At 35.2% G+C, this 21,932-nt stretch overlaps 1 protein-coding gene and 1 long non-coding RNA gene across 2 annotated transcripts in view; one reads left to right on the forward strand and one right to left on the reverse strand.

Moving 5' to 3' along the window:
- LOC107674777 (tetratricopeptide repeat protein 21B-like) overlaps positions 1-20,584 on the reverse strand; it is a 28,110-nt gene extending 7,526 nt beyond the window's left edge. The window contains exons 1-20 of the mRNA XM_016468879.1: positions 20,307-20,584; positions 19,151-19,280; positions 18,944-19,054; positions 18,127-18,293; positions 17,431-17,553; positions 16,861-17,018; positions 15,099-15,183; positions 14,130-14,228; positions 13,707-13,899; positions 10,497-10,594; positions 8,730-8,930; positions 8,444-8,573; positions 7,448-7,605; positions 7,124-7,348; positions 5,920-6,158; positions 4,911-4,983; positions 3,759-3,869; positions 2,474-2,612; positions 1,849-1,955; positions 263-451 (exon numbers count right to left, since the gene is read on the reverse strand). Of these exons, the coding sequence (XP_016324365.1) occupies positions 263-451; positions 1,849-1,955; positions 2,474-2,612; positions 3,759-3,869; positions 4,911-4,983; positions 5,920-6,158; positions 7,124-7,348; positions 7,448-7,605; positions 8,444-8,573; positions 8,730-8,930; positions 10,497-10,594; positions 13,707-13,899; positions 14,130-14,228; positions 15,099-15,183; positions 16,861-17,018; positions 17,431-17,553; positions 18,127-18,293; positions 18,944-19,054; positions 19,151-19,280; positions 20,307-20,339 (2,769 nt within the window). The 5' untranslated portion in view covers positions 20,340-20,584. The remainder of the gene's footprint in view (positions 1-262; positions 452-1,848; positions 1,956-2,473; positions 2,613-3,758; positions 3,870-4,910; positions 4,984-5,919; positions 6,159-7,123; positions 7,349-7,447; positions 7,606-8,443; positions 8,574-8,729; positions 8,931-10,496; positions 10,595-13,706; positions 13,900-14,129; positions 14,229-15,098; positions 15,184-16,860; positions 17,019-17,430; positions 17,554-18,126; positions 18,294-18,943; positions 19,055-19,150; positions 19,281-20,306) is intronic.
- On the forward strand, positions 13,792-18,263 carry LOC107674779 (uncharacterized). Its single transcript, XR_001632537.1, has 3 exons — positions 13,792-13,863; positions 15,124-15,428; positions 18,196-18,263. It is a non-coding gene; the product is annotated as an uncharacterized LOC107674779 (long non-coding RNA).
- Positions 20,585-21,932: the final 1,348 nt, after the last annotated feature.

Genomic DNA, 21,932 nt, shown 5'->3' on the forward strand with positions numbered 1-21,932 from the left:
TTGAAAAATAATGTGTTTTTTGAACATTAAAGCATGTCAACATATTCTGTTACACCAAATACACAAAATAATGATCTTTAAAATAGCATCATATGACCCCTTTAATAACTGGAAGGCATTTTTAATATGGTCTATGAAGAGATTGATTTGTGATGGTTTGCAGTCAAATGCAGGCCTGTGCCGTGTTCAAATGCAGCACCACACATGGACAGATCCAGCTGCAGAGGAACACACTGGACTCACTGATCCGGGCCACACTGACCTTGCTGTCACTTTCACAGTACACAAGCGCCTCTTTGTAGAACTTGACGGCTCGTTCGTAGCCGCGCTGGCTGCTGCAGTGCTTGGCGATTTCGCTGCAGATCTCTGCGGTGAGCTGCTTCTGCACGGACACCGAGTCGGGCTGCTCCAGCTGAACGCGCTTCAGAACCTTCGCCTGCACATCTCTGGCCTGAGGAGGAAGAACAATTTCACAACAATTCAAACAATTGCTTTGGGCATGAAATGAAAGGAACACTTCACCTTGAAATTTTTAATTCTGTCAGCATTTTCTCACCCTCCAAAGTATGTTTAGTTATATACTTTGTATACTACATGAAATATAAATTAGTAAATTTAGGAGGTTGTGAATGTAAATTGGTGCTGTGTGGGTTTGAGGTGAGGTTTTGGATGCTTTCAGAGTAGTATTTTTTTAGCATTATTAATATACGATTAATTGATATTTTGAATTAGCTTTTATTTTTATATTTTAAGTTTCCATTTTATTTTTAGTTTCCATTTCAGTCATTTTTCATTTTTCGGTTTTGTTTTGAATTCTAATTTCTAATTAGCTTCCATATATTTATATTTTTAATATTTATTTTATTGTTATATTTAGTTTATTTAGTAGAATAAATAAATCTCCATAAAATATTACATTTTCAATATTAATATAATAATATATTATAATGATTTAATTAAATATTTTCATGACACTTAACATATTTTTCCTCCCAGTTCTCATTACCATAAAACTAACTAACTAACTAACTAACTAACTAACTCAATCAATCAAGACTAAAATAAAAATTGGTACACAAAAAATGAAAATAAATTTGTTATTAATTTTAGTATTTAAACTTATCATTTATTTCAGTTACTTGCAAAGACTACATTTCTAAAAGTTTTACTACTATTAAAAGTTTATTTTAGCTTTATTTTAAAGTGCCCCTATTATGGATTTTTGAAAAGGACCTTTCATGCAGTGTGTAACAGAGCTCTAAGTGAATGAAAACACCCTGCAAAGTTTTAAATCTGAAAGTGCACCGTGTATAAAGTTATTGTCTCTCAAAAGAAAGAGTCAACTCTGAATAATTGAAACGAGTCGTTTTTTAAAACGAATCCCAAGCCGTTTCATGTTGACGTCAACATGAAACATTAGCATATTGCTCGCCCACTTGTTGGTCTTATCGTGTTGGTCTGAATGAAAATGCAAATTCATTCTTTGCCACTAGGTGCCGCTTTTGGAGCATTAAAATAACGGTTTCCCCGGTAACGGCTGTAAACAAAGCAGCACTGTGCTCACAAACGCAGCTTTTATTATGAAATGGAAATCGACCAATCGACCAGATTAGCGTCACGCAAAGGAGGAGTTTGGGGAAATGAATCGTTGAGTGAATCGTTGAGCACGTAAGGTAAAAATAAATGCATATTATAAGACAATGAAAGTGTTTTTTGACCTTGCATGCATGTCAAAATATGAACCTTTCATTACCCATAATAGGGGCACTTTAATTACTAAAAATAATTTTTAAATAGTTTTAGCTAACAATAACAACACTGTTTCAGAGAGAAAGACACTCAACTCACTCTCTGTAAGGACATTAGCGCTTCATCATTTTTATTGACTTTGCTCTGGACTTTGGCAAGAAGCACAAGATAGCGACAATCTTCGGTAAGAAGCGGCAGTTCATTCACTGAAAAATAAAGAAAAAAAAAGACGCAACTCATCGCACTTGAAGAAAAGCAACTGCACTGTGTATTACACATTTTTTTTTAATTACATTAAGCTGAACCAGCTTCCAAACATCAATCAAAATTGCACACCCATGTTCTCCCATGACACACCCAAAGGACTTTTCTGACAGTCCTGATTTAACTTGTCAGTCATGTGACACGCTGTTGAATACACACCTTGAAACATATAATTCAGCATTTCTAAGGTATAGTAAATATAGTGTAAAATACAAGTGAAAATACCCAGCAGACATGCAGTATTCCTCTTTATTGCTTAAACACACATTGTATCCCTTATCATACTTAAAAACATCACGGACAAAATCTAAACAAGCTCAAATCTCCACTAATTTTTTTTTAAAACAGCACTTTAAGTTAAATTTGAATGAAGCACTAATAAAAAATCTATTTTTAGGGGTGACTGAAGTGAGATGTCCTCATTTCACAATAACTTGAGAATTTCTGAACTGTTTCTCACCAGGATCATGTGTGAGAGCCTCTTGCAGGACTTTTTCAAAGCGTTCGTACTGTCTGAGCTTCATGAGCAGGTCAGCCAAGTCATAACGCAGAAAATTCTGCTGCCCGCTCTTCAGCGCCGCCTCATAATAGTTAATTGCCTGGGAAAAGTTATATAGAGAAACTGCATTCAGAAAACTGCGTTTTTAGGCAGAGGAAAATGCTCCTAACAAGGAAACTAAGTTTACTCTTACTGACAATCCCCACTGAATAAGACCTCTTTTTGCATTTTGAAACAGAAACACACTACCAGTCAAAAGTTTTTGAACAGAAAGAAATTTAATGATTTTTAAAGAATTCTCTTCTGCTCACCAAGCCTGCATTTATTTGATCCAAAATAAAGCAGTAAGATTGTGAAATATTTGTACTATTTAAAATAACTGCTTTCGATTTGAATATATTTTAAAATGTAATTTATTCCTGTGATCAAAGCTGAATTTTCAGCATCATTACTCCAGTCTTCAGTGTCACATGATCCTTCGGAAATCATTCTAATATGTTGATTTGCTGTTCAAGAAACATTTTTATTATTATTATTATCAATATTTAAAACAGTTGAGTAAATCTTTTTTTCAGGATTCTTTGATGAACAGAAAGATCCAAAGATCAGCATTTATATGAAATAAAAAGCTTTTGTAACATTATACACTATACCATTCAAAGGCTTAGAGTCATTATAATTTTTTATTTTTTTTTTAGAAATTATAGAAATTAATACTTTTATTTAGCAAGGATGCTTTAAATTAAAGTGATGATAAAGACATTTATAATGTTAAAAAAATTTCTATTTCAGATAAATGCTGTTCTTCTGAACTCGCTATTCATCAAAGAAACCTGAAACAATTCTACTCAGCTGTTTTCAACATAATAATAATAATAAATGTTTCTTGAGCAGCAAATCAGCATGATTAGAATGATCACGTGACTGGAGTAATGATGCTAAAAATTCAGCTTTGAAATCACAGGAATAAATTACATTTTAAAATATATTCAAATAGAAAACATTTATTATAAATGGTCAAAATATTTCCAAATTTTACTGTTTTTTCCTGTACTTTGGATCAAATAAATGCAGGCTTGGTGAGAAGAAGAGACTTCTGTAAAAAACATTAAAAATCTTACTGTTCCAAAAACTTTTGACTGGTAGTGTACTCCTTTCAAAATGAGCTTCTTGAAAAACCCACTTTGAAAACTCACACTCTTTAGGTTTAAAAGAGATATTATTGCAAAGACTCTTCTTCACTTACCTTCACATAGTTGTGGGTCTTGACAAGTGCTTTTCCAATCTTACTGGCCACAGCTCCATCTTTGGGGTTTTTCTTCAGGGCTTGTTCATACACCTCAATGGCCAGCTCCGGCTGTCAGCAGAGAACATTATTTTCATACACAAGCACCAATGTGATGACAAAAAATTAATATGTCCATCTGAAATTTAAGGACTCATTAGACATGACAGATACAATGTTTAGGTGGAAATATTACATTTACATATTTTTAACAGTATTACACACATATATATATGTATGTATGTATGTATGTATGTATGTACGTATGTATGTGTATATATATATATATATATATATATATATATATATGCATACATACAGGTATTTAAAAACAGATTTTGCCCTCCATATACATATAAGAAAATACATTTATTATGTCACATTTGAAGAAAACCCTTATTCGTTGTATATAACAAATGTGAACATATAACATATTTAAATAAAAATAAAGGTAACACTTTATTTTAAGGACCAATTCATACTATTAACATGCATTAGCATGCATATTACTATAGTATATTCGCTGTTTATTAGTACTTATGAAGCACATATTAATGGCTTGTTCTGCATGACTATATTTTAGATCCCCTAATTCTACCTTAACTTAAAAACTACCTTACTATTAATAAACAGCAAATTGGGAGTTTATTGAGGCAAAAGTTGTAGTTAATAGTGAGAACTGGACCTTAAAAATATATATATATATATATTTTATTTGTATAGTATTTTTAGACCATTATTATATATAGAATTTGTTGTATTGCCTTTAAAATGCTGATTTAAATGGAAAAATAATCACCAGTGAGAGCAATGAGAATTAAAGTAGAAATATTTTTTTATAATAATAAACTGTAATGATAAAAATGTAAAAAAATAAATAAATAAAAAAAATGGAACCCTGTAAAAAAAAAAAGGGTTCCGGAATTTCAATGAATTTTCCAGTCAGATAATGAATCACTGTTTACACTGTGTAGTAAATATTTGCGTGGGGATTGAGAGAGACATCATATCAAACAAAAAACACATATTTGAGTTTCTAAACAAAGATCTTTGCTAACTGCGACATTCAACACAAATGTAAACATTAGAATAAACAACTAGAATCTCTCCCACCTCCTGAATGGTCATGTAGGCATCGCCGAGTAACAGGAAGGTATGAGGGCTCTGCAATTTGTCCACCAAATCCCTGATGAGAACAGATACAATAATGTTCTGTATGAATACAAGTGTCTGATGATTGTTTGCACAGGTGTATCAGAGCTTGCGTTAAAGCTTGTCAACACATATAAATACCAACCTAGAGAGGCAGGACTTGTGTTACACACCTAAACAAACAGGTCACTTAAACACTATCACTATTACCACACAAATTAGTTTGTTTGATGAATTACAGTTACAGTTATAATATTTTAGGGAAAATGTGATTGTCATGAAATATTAAGTTGAATATGCAAAAAATATATATATATAATATAAAATAATGTAATATAGTAATTATGTATTATTATTATGCAATAATTATGTAGCATAAGTTTTATGTAAAGTATATGTGACCCTGGACCACAAAACCAGTCATAAGGGTCAATTTTTCGAAATTGAGATTTATACATAATCTGAAAGCTGAATAATTAAGCTTTCCATTGATGTATGGTTTGTTAGCATATGACAATATTTGGCCGAGATACAACTGAAAATCTGGAATCTGAGGGTGCAAAAAAAATCAAAATATTGAGAAAATCATCTTTAAAGTGGTCCAAATTAAGTCCTTAGCAATGTATATTACTAATCAAAAATTAAGTTTTGATATATTTATGGTAGGAAATTTACAAAATATCTTCATGGAACATGATCTATACTTAATTTCCTAATGATTTTTTGGCATTAAAGAAAAATCGATAATTTTGACCCATGCAATGTATTGTTGGCTATTGTTACAAATATACCTGTGCTACTTAAGACTGGTTTTGTGCTCCAGGGTCACATGTTGTTTTGATTCTAAGGTCAAATGTAACCCGGACATGAATTTATGATATTCACCCATATACTGTGAAAAACATATTCTGTAAGCTATAATACATGTAGTGAATATGAGGAGTAAATTTGACAAATGAAAATGCATTACCTATAGCAGCTCACGTAAAGACGTTTCTCTTTCCTGTGGTTCAGGTAGATGTCTGCCATTTTTTCTTTGGCCTGTATATAGTAGGGCTGCTCTGGCGTGATGTTTCTGAGCATGCTCAGTGCCAGCTCCGTATCTCCTCGCATTAGCGCCAGGTCTGCATTGGCAATAGTAACTCGAAGCTCTTCTGGAGTGCCAGTGAACTCATTTATGGCATCCTGCATCATTTTAGCTGCCTCGTGCTGGAATTCAGAACAACTTTTAACCCCAAAAACAAAGCACTAGCAAACACAATATTCATTTTACTACAATACAGACCAAAATAACACTAATAAACCACACAATGTTATTAAATAGTGAAGATTTATTAAAGGAATAGTTCACCCAAAAATGAAAAAAATGCTCAAATTTACTCACACTCCAGCCATTCAAGATAGATGTTTGTTTCGCCATCAGAACAGATTTGTAGAAGTGTAGCATTGCATCACTTGCTCACCAGTGGATCCTCTGAAGTGAATGGGTGCCGTCAGAATGAGAGTCCAAACAGCTGATAAAAACATCACAATAATCCACAAGTAATCCACACCACTCCAGACCATCAATTAACATCTAGTGAAGTGAAAAGCTGCATGTTTATAATAAACAAATCCATCATTAACATATTTTTAACTTCAAAATGTTGCTTCCAGATAAAATACGAGTCCTCTATCCATAATACTGCTTTCTATAGTGAAAAAGTTGTCCTGTCTGAATCAGGAGAGAAATATACACAGGTCAAGCACCATTTACTAGTGAAAACAGCCCAAAACAGTTCTAATTAAATATGTTAATGGATTCTGACATAAGAGGACAACAAGGGATAGACTTTTCACTGGAGAGGAAGCATTATTCTGGATTATGGCCAGTAGCACAGGTTCATTATGGACTTGTTTCTTACAAACACACAGCTTTTGGCTTCACAAGATGTTAATTTATGGACTACTATTGTGTGGATTTCTTGTAAATTATTGTGCTGTTTTTATCAGCTGTTTGGACTGTCATTCTGACGGCACCCATTCACTACAGTGGATCCATTGGTGAGCATGCTACATTTCTCCAAATCTGTTCTGATAAAGAAACAAACTTGATTCTTGGATGGCCTGAGAGTGATTTATGATTTAAATTAATAAATGTTTGGGGAAAAACAGTTTTAACGTTAACCGCTAACCTGTTCTCCATTGAGCCACAGAGCCTCAGCTAGTTCCAGGAACACAGATACGCAGTCGGCCGAGCTGAGCTCAACTCTCTTACTCTGTCTTTTGGTTGAGGAGCCCATTCTCTTCACGGCACACAGACTCATGGCCATCTGCAACGTCTGAATGGCCTCCTGAAGCTGCCCCATCTTCCTTTGAGCCTGAGCTTTTATCAGGTGATACAGAGGATGCTCGCGGATCTTAGCACAAACAAACCACATATTCAGTCCCATCAAATCAATACATCTAAACTGGTTTCCTTCTGCAGTTCAGTATGGCTGGCAGTGGTTTTGTGTCACCTCAAAGTTGTGGCTGAGGCAGAGTTCCAAAGATTGGGAGGAGAGCTTGAAGTTGCCCTGCACGAGATGGATCTGAGCCATGAGGAGATGGGCGTCAGCATGGGCCGGGTTCTGATCCAAACAGTGCTGCAGGCTGCTCTGGGCCGCCTCGATATCTCCTGTAGGGGGACAACATATGAAGAGAGCATAAACCTGGCTAACTGAATAAACTGGCCAAAAATAAGAAATTATATCTTATATTAAAAAAAGTGATTGGACCATTTTTGCATTGTAACATTATTATTTGCATGATAAAATAATTTATTTTTTAGTGTTTTATTATTATTATTATTATTATTACTTCCCATTATCATCATCTGTAAAATAACAGTTTTATTTAAATTAACAAGACAACTGTTGACAATTGTTTATTTGTCATGAATTATTAATATTTTATTTTTGCCAAAATATAGTTTCTTCTTATTTTTTTTCTTTTGATTTTTGGGGTGAAATATTACTTGGAAGCAGTCTTAATATATGGTACTTAACTAAAACTTAAACTAAAAACAAAAAATTGTGTTACTTGAAATAATATAAACGTTAACTAAAATAAAATGAAGTACAAAATAGCAACATTTATCATTTTCATTTAGTTTAACTTTATGTACTAAAATAACAATTCAATTGTTAATTGAAATAAAAATTAATAAAATCTATACAGATATATTAGAAAACAATACGAAATAAAAATGACAAAAACATACAAAAAATACTAAAACTTTGTCTAAAATTAAAATAAAAATATAAAATCCAAAAATAAAAACTAACTTAAAATATTCATAAAAAACCATAATATCTCAGTCATACTAAAATAATACTGCCTGTGTGAAAGAAGTTTGATTCACCCAATTAGATCAAGCCAACAATGTCATAATGTCTGATTTTGCTTGTAAAATAAATAAAAAGATACCAATACAATCATACGAATCAGAAAATAGAACTCAGCCATGCACACACCTGACTGAAATCTGACTTTGGCCATTAGAAAGACAGCCTGCAGCAGTCCAGGCACTACTTTGACCACCGTGTCCAGTACAGATGCACAGTGCTGCAGCTGAGGTGCAGGAGGCTGACCTGGAGCTGGAGCCTGCAGAGAAAACAACATCAGCCAATAAACTACACAAGCAATCTTCATCAAGACACACTCAGAATCAAGGCTGCACAAAAGACAGTTGCTAGGATGTTGTTAGGCAGCATACAGTGTGTTGTGATTGTTTGCAAGGCAGCGCAAGGGAGGGAAGACCTTGGCAGGAGACAGCGCCAGGTATTCCTTGGCGATCTCCAGCAGGAAGTCAGGGTTGAGCTTCTCAAAGTACTCAACGCTGAGAGGCAAACCCTGCAGGATGGAAAAGTGTGTGTCCACAGTGTCGTTTAACAGATTGGTCGCCTCGTCTGGGGGCCGACGCTTTTTCACAGCCAACAGCGCCCGTAGATACAACAGCTCCTAACACACACAAACACACAGGTTAATCAAGCCTTAAAGATGATTCTGTTTATTGTGTGCTTTAAGACCATGTCATGTGCTAATGAATCTGTTCACTAATGTTGTACAGTTTAATTCCTCAGGCAAAGCTCAAAATAAAAAAGAAAGCAGTTTTGTTTTTGTTATACATCTGTTCGTCTACAAATACAACGTGGCAGCTGCTTTTCGCTAAGCAGATGTGCGTGTTTGTTTAAGCGTGCGCTAAACTGAGTCTCGGTTCATGCAAACAGGCTCTGTTACGCACTGTGGATGACCCAATGGGTAAACACAACATCAGTGGATTAATAAACCAGATCGCTGTTGAATCTGAATCAAAGATAGATATTATTCTACAAAAATGCTTTTCTTTATCTTTTTATTTAATTCTGTGGAAATATTCTGGAAAGAGTCTCTGTGTAACATTGTTCCAAGAGCTCACATAGTTTTTTTAAAGCAGCACTATGTAGTTTTTCGACCTTAAAATAATGTCTCTAAAATTATTTCAGTGGTAGAACAACTCTTAACCGGACGAATTGTACTGCCGCTGCTACCTGAGCAGCCTCCTAGCAGCTAAAACCAGACTCTTCAAGTTTTGTGATCGGGTCGGTACACACAGCCCCGCCCATCCCCTGCCAGCGGAAGAGAGCGACCTGCTTTATGGCCCAACAGCTAACTATTACACTTTTTATTTAATTCTGTGGAAATATTCTGGAAAGAGTCTCTGTGTAACATTGTTCCAAGAGCTCACATAGTTTTTTTAAAGCAGCACTATGTAGTTTTTCGACCTTAAAATAATGTCTCTAAAATTATTTCAGTGGTAGAACAACTCTTAACCGGACGAATTGTACTGCCGCTGCTACCTGAGCAGCCTCCTAGCAGCTAAAACCAGACTCTTCAAGTTTTGTGATCGGGTCGGTACACACAGCCCCGCCCATCCCCTGCCAGCGGAAGAGTGCGACCTGCTTTACGGCATACGTCACATATTTTACTCGTAGCCTGGGTGCAGTTAGAGAACAGCTAACTGTAAGACCAACGCCATGGCAGAGCGAGCAAAGAAACCAAAGAGGGTTTTGTCGGAGGAAGCTAAGAAAAGGAAGCGAGAGAGTGATCAGACACGAGCCCGAACACAAATTAATCTTGGACGGGCTTACACTCGGTGGCGCGAGCTGAAAGAGGCAACGGGTTGCAAAACGGACAGAGAGCTAGCCTTCCTGCTACTGGATTTGTAAGTCTTATATGTACATTTTTTCTTACTGTTATGTACTTTTGAGCTTAGTTGTTATTAGGCTGTGTTCCGGTTGTTCAGTGGCACACTACAGGTTCACAATTTATAACCGTAAGGTAGCCGAGAGGTAAGGTAATGTTGCCGGTCTTGATAGCTTGCACGTTATGATCTTTCGATAGCTAGCATGTCGTACCTCGTCTCGAATTTATTTACGACACTGGTAACAGACAATTGTGCTTATCAACCACATGGGGGAACTGTGAGCAAAAGTTACATAGTGCTGCTTTAAGATAACATAGTAAGTCATTGAAATGGTTTCTCACCCCTGATTTGCCAATGGACTGCTGGATCTCTGCTAGGAACTCCAGCTGCTGTTCTGCATCCTCTATGTGTCCCTCCATGAGCTGACACCTGATGATACCTGCACAAACAACAAACCCCAAAACCACTCATTTAATGCTTTCTAGTAATGCATTTGAAACATTTAAACGTCACATATTTTACACCTTTCTGTAGTTTTATTTTAAGTCTTGATGTCCTTAAGAATATATATTTGCGGTATAAGTACCGAAAACCATCTCAATTTATTTTTACAGCTCCATTCTCAGGAGCTCTGCAAATAACAGGTCGATTTTGGCCTGTCTAATTAATATTCATGAGCCTCTCTTCTGATTGGCCTGTTGTTTTCTGAGTGACGCACAGCCAGGCCAACCACAGGTAACTAGGGTCATGTATGCTGTAGCTTGCTGTGGATTGGTGATACTCACAAGTAAGGTCAATAGAAACACCGGTAATGATATGTCCGGCCTTACATGTTTGAGCTGAACTCAGACCCCGAATCGGCGACGACAGGAGACAATCAACCACCTCCTCAAACGCGCTTACAACAGGATGTTTCAGAATGGTAATTTAATTCATGTTTTTTTTTTTTCAAACACCGAATGCAGTAAATAAAAACCTGACCAGCCGAGCGTTTGCGATCACGTGAACTTGAAGACACTTGTACAAATGCGGATGGGTGACATGAATGGAAATGATTCCAGATTGGCGATGTAGTATTTGGTTTCTGTATTATGTACTGTATTTTCCTGCACTCAAACCTGCCAATCTAAAGGATCAAACGCCGTGTATGGCGTTTGAGGTAATTTGTGAATTAGCATAGACTTATAGTCTAAATAAAACAATTTGCAACTGTTACTATTATTACACTTGTATACAAAACTTTGTAGTATGCTTGTTATAGAGTGACGCGGTTGTCACGGCGACCATCACAGCCCTACTGTGCAATGATGTAGTTTCCTGACATCCAGACTGAACAGCGTTTTCTCTACATGTTTCCGTGTTGTTGTTGCTCAGCAATGGCATGGACGCGATGTTGTCTGGGGGTTTGGCAAAAGGAGAGTGGGACTGTGGGCAGTGCTCGGGGTGGTGTGTATGCAGGCTGTGTGCATTTGTCTGTGGATTGACTGTTTTGAAACGTATATGGTAGTTACATAGCACCTAGACCTCAGTTATCATGAAAAAAGCCAGGAAATTTCAGGCGACCATCACAGCCCTACTGTGCAATGATGTAGTTTCCTGACATCCAGACTGAACAGCGTTTTCTCTACATGTTTCCGTGTTGTTGTTGCTCAGCAATGGCATGGACGCGATATCGTCTGGGGGTTTGGCAAAAGGAGAGTGGGACGGTGGGCAGTGCTCGGGGCGGTGACTGTGTAGTTCTGACGTCAACTTTTTACGGAAGTCGCAACGGTTCGTGAAAAATCACAGCTACTTTATGCAGGCTGTGTGCATTTGACTGTGGATTGACTGTTTTGAAACTTATATGGTAGTTACATAGCACCTAGACCTCAGTTATCATACAAAAAGCCAGGAAATTTCAGTTTTGACAATATGGGACCTTTAAAAAAAAATACGCCAGGCATGCTAGACAACAGCTAGACATTATAGTACTTTTTAATATTTTAAATTAGCTTTTATTTTTACATTTTCAGTTTGTTTTAGTAATTGTTATTTACATTTGTATTATTTTTTTAAATAATTCTATTTAGATTTAATTGATTTATATTTCAATTTTAGTTTTAGTCATTTTAAGTACATCCACTTATTTATTTCTTTTAGTTGGTTTTAAAGTGCCCCTATTATGGATTTTTGAAAGTTGCCTTTCATGCAGTGTGTAACAGAGCTCTAAGTGAATGAAAACACCCTGCAAAGTTTTAAATCTGAAAGTGCACCGTGTATAAAGTTATTGTCTCTCAAAAGAAAGAGTCGACTCTGAATTTTAATATTTTAAATTAGCTTTTATTTTTACATTTTCAGTTTGTTTTAGTAATTGTTATTTACATTTGTATTATTTTTTTAAATAATTCTATTTAGATTTAATTGATTTATATTTCAATTTTAGTTTTAGTCATTTTAAGTACATCCACTTATTTATTTCTTTTAGTTGGTTTTAAAGTGCCCCTATTATGGATTTTTGAAAGTTGCCTTTCATGCAGTGTGTAACAGAGCTCTAAGTGAATGAAAACACCCTGCAAAGTTTTAAATCTGAAAGTGCACTGTGTATAAAGTTATTGTCTCTCAAAAGAAGAGTCGACTCTGAATCATTGAAACGAGTCGTTTTTAAAACGAATCCCAAGCCGTTTCATGTTGACGTCAACATGAAACATTAGCATATTGCCCGCCCACTTGTTGGTCTTTTCCCATTGGTCTGAATGAAAATGCAAATTCATTCTTTGCCACTAGGTGCCGCTTTTGGAGCGGTAAAAACAGCTGTTTCCGGCTGTAAACAAAGCAGCACAGTGCTCACAAACGCAGCTTATTATGAAATGGAAATGGAATCGACCAATCACCGCAGATTAGCATCACGCAAAGGAGGAGTTTGGGGAAATGAATCATTGAGCGAATCGTTTGGGAGTCGTTGAGCAAGTAAGGAAAAAATAAATGCATATTATAAGACAACGGAAGTGTTTTTTGACCTTGCATGCATGTCAGCCTGTTGTTGGGGACTCCCAAATCCAAAATATGAACCTTTCATTACCCATAATAAGGGCACTTTAAATGTTTAAGCTTTTATCTGATATTTATATTTTATTTCAGATTCATATTAATTACCCAAAATTATTTTTAATAGTTTTAGTAAACAATCACACACTGATCCTAGACAGTCTTTTAATGAAGTTTCAAGTTGCAGCAAGTTTTCTTTAATTGATAGTTTGATTTGAATTACTCACATCAATTCAATGCAAATGTGTAAAAGATTGCTTTTACGAATTGACGGCAACAGCAATTACTAAAGACAATATATAAATACAGGTATTGATGATTAAAATCTGAATAACATTTTTTTTTCATACTGTAAATAATTCATTAGTGTAACTGTAGGCTGTTTTCAGTTGCCACTTTGCACATTAATATGTATATAATTTGTTGTCACAGATGTGCATTTAAAGACATTTTACAAAGGCTTTGAATGTGACTTATTCATCATAATTTATTTGATAAGCCCTCTTTGTCTTTCAAACAGCTCTTACCTATCAAAGCAGAGATGCTGCTCTCATCGAGAGTCATTGCTGTCTTGTACCATTTCATGGCCTCCTTCACCCTTCCCAGAAGGACCAGCTGGTAGCCCATCTCTGTGGCCAGTTCAGAGTCGCTTGAGGCCTGTGCAAACGCCCGCTCCACCATCCTGTGAGTGTGCTGAAGGACCTTCTCAGCTCTTCCACACTGCAGAGGGATCAGATATTCACATCAACACATCTATCTGCAGCATCATTTCTTTTATGAAACAACAGCTTATCAAAACATGTTATTTCCTGCTCAGTATGGTTTCACTTGTGAGCATGTCACGTTTATATATAACAGCATGTGGCAAATCCATCTGGTTTGTGATGTGCAGGATTCTAATCTTCAAGTTCAAATGAATATTAAGTTGTGTGTCCATGGATGAGTATTACCACTCGAGTGAATGCTAAAGACATCCTGTAGAAGAGCTCCGGATTGTTCGGTTCTTGAATGTCCAGATTACTGATCAGATTTGATAGTTGATTTACACACTGAAAAAATAAGAAAGAAAATGAATGAGAATCCTTAAAGAGAGAGAACTATATATACACAACCATTCAAATGTTTGAGGTCGGTAAATCTTTTAATGTTTTTTAAATAAGTCTCTTCAGCTCTCCAAGACTGCATTTATTTGATCGAAAATACAGTAAATACAGTGACATTATTACAATTTAAAATTTGTGACACAAAGCTGAATTTTCAGCGTCATTACTCCAGTCTTCAGTGTTACACGATCCTTCAGAAATTATTCTAATATGCTGATTTGCTGCTCATTTCTTATTATTATCAACGTTGAAAATAGTTGTGCTGCTGCACATTTTTGTGGAAAGCGTGAGACATCAGGATTCTTTGATGAAAGAAAAAATGTTTTACAGTCATTTTAATGGGATTTAATGTCTCCTTGCTGGATAGAAGTATTCATTTCTTGCAAAATAAATAAATGAACAAATCTTACTTTTGAAGAAGCAAACTTTTGAATGACAGTGTATATATTCACTAATTCATAATCAAATTTATATTCACAAAATATGATTCACAATGACACCACTCAAATTCATAAATGTTGACTGTTTTTACATTTACAAATTAAATGTTGAATCTGAATCGTCAAACATCACCTTATATCAGATTTCGAGACTTTTCTGACAGGTTTTGATCACAAACACATCCAAAATATGAAGCAGAACTTCATGAAGGACTTATGCCAGGTTGAAGTCTAATAACTCAACAGGCACACAATTTAATGCAGTATTCTTGTGACATACACTTTTCATTGTGAGCCACAGACTATCTGATCCCATAATGAATGACTTTTCTGGCATTTAATCGGAGTAAACACACATATGTTTGTAATGTCACACCTCTCCAACATCTCCTTCCCTGCAGAGAGAGTGCAGCGCCAGCATCCTCAGAGCCTCCAGGTTATTTTTATCTCGCTGGAGAAGCCTGAAGTTCAGAAGATGAAATTAAAGTCAAAGTCTGTTGATGTGTAAAACAGATGTTCTGAGATGTCTTTGCATAAAGCATTTTTTCCCTGAATATTTAGATATACATTTTCAATATCCATTATAAACATTACTTTATTCTGTGACAAACACCGCATTATAAACTTTTCTGCTTGTTTATTTCAGGGAAACTCAGCTCACAAATATCACCTGCTCTATCAGAATCAGAATGAGCTTTATTGCCAGGTATGTTTACATATACGAGGAATTTGTTTTAGTGACAGAAGCTCCACAGTGTAACAGAATGACAGTGACAAGACAAGACACAGATAATAAAAGAATAATATACAAAATAGACAATGTACAAAATAGCAAAAACACAATATATAATATAGACAATTATGTATGTACAGTAGGGCTGCACAATTAATCGAATTTCTAATCGCAATTACAATTATGGATGCCACAATTACGTAATCGTTCAAAGCGGCAATTAATCGTTCAAAGTCCACTTATGTTATTCTGCACGCTTAAGATATGTTTTATTCTTTCTACGTGTTATCTTAAGGGTTTTTCCATTGTTTTAGTTTTAGTATAACATTATAATACCATTCATATTTTTACTTTTTTTATAATTTAAAGAAGAAACCAATCCAATGTATATTTGACATTTGAGGCTTAATACTATAGAAAAGCACTAAAGGTTTTTCAGTTAGAGAGTTTTCAGCTTGTTTATTTTCATATAAAAATACGGCATGCAGTTGCATCAAACAATGGTATAAACATCATTCAGTGTAAATTGTGATAATCGTAATTAATAATTGCATTTACAATTTCAAGGGAATAATCGACAATTATGATTTTTGTTATAATCGTGCAGCCCTAATGTACAGGTATGATATGTGCAAATTATTCAGGCAGATGTGCCTGTCATCGGTTTTTATTGCAGAAGAATTTTATTATATTGTGTTTTCATGTTAAACAACTAAACTTTCGACAGTCCTTTTGGTGTTAAGAGTATGATTCATTTCAAGGAATCAGTTTAAATGGTCAATCTCAAAGAACCAATTCAAAGTGATTCAATTCAACAATTTATTTGCATCAGCACAGCAGTTCCTACATTATATTTTCATGTTTTTAAAAAGTATATGGAAGTGAACGTTGTGGTGTTTATTATTTCTTTATTGCTATATTCATGCATATTAATGAAAATTATTAAATATTATTCTTCCTTATGTACATTTAGTGGAAAACAGTGATTATTTGACTGAGATTTTTTCAAGTATGTTACTTCTTGCATTAATTTTATTTGATCTGTAATGAATGTTTAGTTTAAATCATAGATTTACAAAATGTCTCTTTTAAGCAATTTTAGAGCAAATACTGTACATAAATTAGCTTGAATAATCACAATCCAGCTCCACCTGAGAGAACTGGTTTTCACACAGACCCTTTGAGGTCTAAAAGGCCCTTTTCATTCTGTCGCTCACTGGCCCTCATCCAACAGGGAAAGAGAAACAATGATCCAGTCTTTCTGTAAAAATCCATGGAATCACATCTAATTTCCATTTGCACTTGAATGCAGCTCGCTTCTGAAAGTCTTTGAGAGCTTTTAGAGTGCATTAAAAAAACAACAACAACAACAAATATTCCTTAAACCATTAAATTAAGGTTTTACCTTTGAGCTGCATCCACTGTTTGTTCCCAGTCCTGTAGCGTCAACAGCAGCTTCATCTTCTTGACCAGGGCAGGTAGAAAGGACGGGTAACTCACAATCACCTGGTTGATGGTCTCTAAAGCACCAGAATAATTCTGACGAAATTCATAATAATGTACCTGACAGAAAGACACAATTAGAGCATTACAAAACAAATTGCATTGCCTTTCATTTATGCACAATACAATATTTTATTTTTATTATTGCTATTTAATTGCCATGAAAATAACGCCTCCTCCTTTTTCATTATCTCTAACATAGTTTCCCACGTTTCTTATATTTTTGAGATGAAGTGTAACCTAGACATGAAATTTCACTTCAACATTTATCAGCCTCTGAATCACTTACTTTAAGTTGATTCTACGTGGTATTTTAAAAAGTATTAATTTTTTTTTTTTTAAATTACACACCACCTTTAAGATGTAAACCTTTGAAAAACGTAAATCAAAAATGTGCATCTATACAAGTAAACATCAATCAGGACATTTCTGTTTGTTGAACTATTAAAATGGTGATCAGAAATAGAGTTACCTTCCCCATCAGAGCAAAAATGTTGCTTTTCTCCTTCAGGGCCTCGTCAAAGTATTTCCCAGACTTCTTTGCATAGGCATCTTTGTTAGATCGTAGATCAATCCAGCCTTTCAGTACAATTCCCTACAAAACAATGATCCCAATATTAAATAAACAGCAAAATATGTGGACAATCTGGAAATCATCAGTGTTATTAGTTATCATAGAGATACTTTTATAGTTTTTAATAATATTTTGAATTAGATTGTAATTTTTCGTTTTCATTTTAATTCGATTTTTAGTAATTGTGTTGTTTTTTTTATATTTGTTTTATTTTTATTTATTTCAGCACATGAAACTAAGTTAACTAAATAAAAATGAAAAAAGTTTATGGTTTTATTTTTTTTTTTTTTACTATAATAGCCCTGATAATCACTACATTTAAAGGAGTCATACTATACTTTTGGAGCCCTGATGTTTAAATAAATATTAATATATATTTTTTATGAACTGAAACAGTCATAGTGTTATATGATCACCATGAATGAACAGGCCAAATTTAATAATGCATCTTGCTGCATAATTTGCAAGATGCATAATTCTTTCCCGCTATTAGACTTATGCTTATATGATGCAGGCAGATCGATCAGTCCTTTCGCCATCATTAAAAGCCGCCTCAGCAGAAATCTAAAGGGTAGATGCATTAGAAAAGTTCACCTCTTTAGAGCCACTGGAGATCTTGATCATTCTGTCCACATACTCTCTGGCTTTGTCATTGCGGCCCAGCAGCCACAGCAGCATGCCAGCGTAATACAGAGCTTTGGGACTCGCCGTCTTCCTCTCCTCCTTCACCCTTCCATCCAGCTCCTGGATCACATCACGGTCTACAGGCAAGACACCTTTTGTCATTATTTATTCACATTCATATCATTCCAACCCTGTATGCTAATACATTTTCCATGCAACACAAAGGATTTTTAAAGAGACATTTAATACTGACATCACAAGTAATCTGCACAACTCCAGTCCATCAGTTAACATCTTGTGATGTAAAAAGCTGCATGTTTGCAAGAAACAAATCATTAAGATGTGTTTAGCTTCAAACCCTTGCCTCTGGATAAAATACAAGTCCTCTATTCATAATATTGCTTTCTTCAGTGAAAAAGTCATCTCGTTTGAATCAGTAGAGAAACATGCAGAGACCAAGCACCGTTTACAAGTTAAAACAGCCCAAAATAGCTCTGAACAAATATGTGGGTAGATTTTGATGTGAGACGACAACAGAGGATACACTTTTTCACTGGAGGAAGCGTTTTTATGGATTATAGACTTGTATTTTGGCCAGAAGCAACGGTTTAAAATTAAAATGCCTTAATGATGGATTAGTTTCTTAGAAACATGCAGCTTTTCACTACACAAGATGTTAACTGATGGACTGGAGTGGTGTCTGTGGATTACTGTGTGTAATGTTTTTATCTGCTTTTTGGACTCCATTCTGACGGATTCCATTAATCAAGACATGCAAAAGATCTACCAGGGTTTGGTCTTTTCTTGTGGGCATAAACCAGAGCCATGAGCACACCGAGGGAACCGTCTCCTCTCTCCTTCAGCTGCTCCAGCTCCTGAATGGCATCCAACACTTGATCTACAACAATACAATAACAAAGAAAAAACAAGGTTTCAGACCATTTCTCAAGACATCAAATGAAGACAAAGATCGAAAATGGCGGGCTTTCCTCACCTTGCATGAGCAGCCCATAAGCGTGGAGGAACGCGAAGACTGAATCATGACTGAACTTCCGTTGAGCTTCACTGGAAACATCTACAACATGACTGGAGTACTTTTCCTGGCAGTAGTATAAGATCAATGCCTGAAATTCGCAATCAATTCAACGGGGTTAACCGAAAATGTAAGTATGTCTAACAGTACACTGTGTGTACTGACTACATGTATGTGTATATTGCACATTGTCATCTGTTGAGGTCTGTATGTTTATATGTAAATTGTTTCTGCACTGTCTGGAGCACGCTCCCAAGAATTTCACTCACCAAGGCACATGTGCTGTGGTGATGTGACAATAAAAGTGACTCGACTTGACTTGAAAATACTGTATTTTTACGCTGGTCAATCCTACTATGCAGCGCATTTGAATTATTCCAGTATACTGGAAAACCATATATTATTAAACAAGCAACTTTTCAGATCAAAACTTGACTAGTCATTTATTTAAAAATATTATAGGGGCTTCTTTACTCTGTAAAACGTTCTGTGTCATATTTAATACCTACATTTCTAAATAAGCCTCTGATAAATGCTGTTGCAGCTGTCATCTGATTGATCATTTAGAATGTTTAGCAAGTAAAAGGCCTTTTAGTTTAATTGTAAAAACATCCACCTTTAGCTCGTGGTCCACGTGTCTTTTTTCTGTGAAATCTTTACTGATTTTATAAAGTAAACATAAGATAACATCATCATAATGCTCTTGAGGAACGTATTTGTTTATATCTCAATCATCATTGTGAGTATGAGCTCCATCACTATATCATATTATTATTATTATACGAGCCACAAAAGCTTGATGTTGCAAATATGATACAGAACATAACATCATAAACTGTTCCATTAATAAAATAGATTACTTCATGTGTCAGGCTTTACAGGGTTGCTTTTTCCAATCGAAATGTCTGAAGCAGTACGTTAAGTTATGTTTCTTTGAGTAACGCTATGAATGTTTCAACTGGTATTTAAGTTATAGTTGTTTTTTTCATCGTCCCTTCCTCTAACTTATGCAGATATGAAAGAAACATCTCACAAACGACATGTATTTCCACAAAACATTCTGGTGCTCAGCTGCATTGTTATTATGAGCACTAAACGATCATTTCTCATGACTTACAAGCGCGCATTCCTCATCATCAACCCCGGCCATAATGTCACACACTGCAGCCGTCAGAACAACCCTGGAAACATACAAAACAGACGCTTCTGTGCGGAGAGTTTCTTTCTATCCCGTTCTCGCCAGCTTTGATAAGCAGATGAAGCATCCTAGTAACCAAACAAACTCCGCTGTTTCCGCCTGGAAACCAGGAAGTGACGACTCAGTGAAACAGTGGCGCACTTCTACTTGCTCACCACAGGGTGGCGCCACAATCTCGTTTTTCCTTAGAGCTTAGACACGTGTGTAGACATCAGTTACAAATATTTAGAACATATACATTTATGAATATAGGTTACTCTTTGAATTTAGAAAACTCCCTACTTTTTTACTTTCAGGAAAGATTTTGATGTGTATGTAAACTCTTTAAGAAACTAATAATTCTATTGCATGTAAGACTCTTTCATGGTGCAAGTCTTATAAGCTAACATAGCATGCTTTGGAGTATTGTTTGTAACCCTTATTGTCTTTTGTTCTTACTTGTCTTTGTAATTGTATTTGTTGTTCTTCTATTGCATAATAAAAAAAAATATGAATATATATTCATATGGCGTTTCTAGCATCAAAAGATGTCATTTATTAATAAAATATGTTATAAAAAGGACCAAATAGTTTTCTGAATTACATCTACCTAGCCTAACTCCTTCACTGAGGTGATGCTTGACTTCGGCTCTTTCCCCTTTTGCATTGATCTGCATGTAAAAGTGAGGTCGGGCTGTTTTGAATAGATGCAAACTGTGCTGCTTCTGCTGTGGCGGTTCAGTCTCTGAATCTCTGAATCTCTCAGCTGAATGAGTCTCATCAGCACACGACTGAACTGTGGTCAGAGCTGAAGTGTGTGGCTCACAGATTGCTGGTGTTTCAAAACCCATCCATCTCTGGGCACTGCACTGGTTCTCCTCAACTGGTTTTGCTTCAGGACTCAACTTCATAAGTGTTACTAGGATATAAAATCAAAGTATTTACTGAAAATGTATGAACATTGGCACAAAATATGGGTTTCTAAATGTCTTTTGAATTTAATTTCATGCTATATATTTATATATAGACAGATAAATATATAGTGTCCAAAGGTTTGGGGTCGGTGAGATGTTTGTTTGTTTGTTTATTTATTTATTTATTTGAAGTCTCTTTTGCTCACCAGGGCTGCATAATTTGGTTAAACAAATCCAGTAAATACAGTACTGTTGTGAAATATTATTACAATTTCAAATAAGTGTTTTCTATTTGAATATGTTTTAAAGTGTAATTTATTCCTGCGATGCAAAGCTGAATTTTCAGCATCATTACTCCAGTCTTCAGTGTCAAATGATCCTTCAGAAATCATTCAGATATGCTGATTTGCATCTTAGGAAACATTTCTTATTATTATCAACTTTGAAAAAATTGTGCTGCTTAATATTTTTGTGGAAACTGTGATGAAATACACTGATGAAAGCTTATTTTTTTTATTTTAAAAAATGAATAAAAAAATAAAATAAACTGTTGAACAGTATATATATGATATGATATACTTTTTTTAAAGGGGTCATAGGATGCCCATTTTCCACAAGTTGATATGATTCTTTAGGGTCTTAATGAAAAGTC

Source organism: Sinocyclocheilus anshuiensis, unplaced genomic scaffold (genome assembly GCF_001515605.1).
Source record: "Sinocyclocheilus anshuiensis isolate Anshui unplaced genomic scaffold, SAMN03320099.WGS_v1.1 scaffold680, whole genome shotgun sequence".
Lineage (NCBI taxonomy): Eukaryota > Metazoa > Chordata > Actinopteri > Cypriniformes > Cyprinidae > Sinocyclocheilus > Sinocyclocheilus anshuiensis.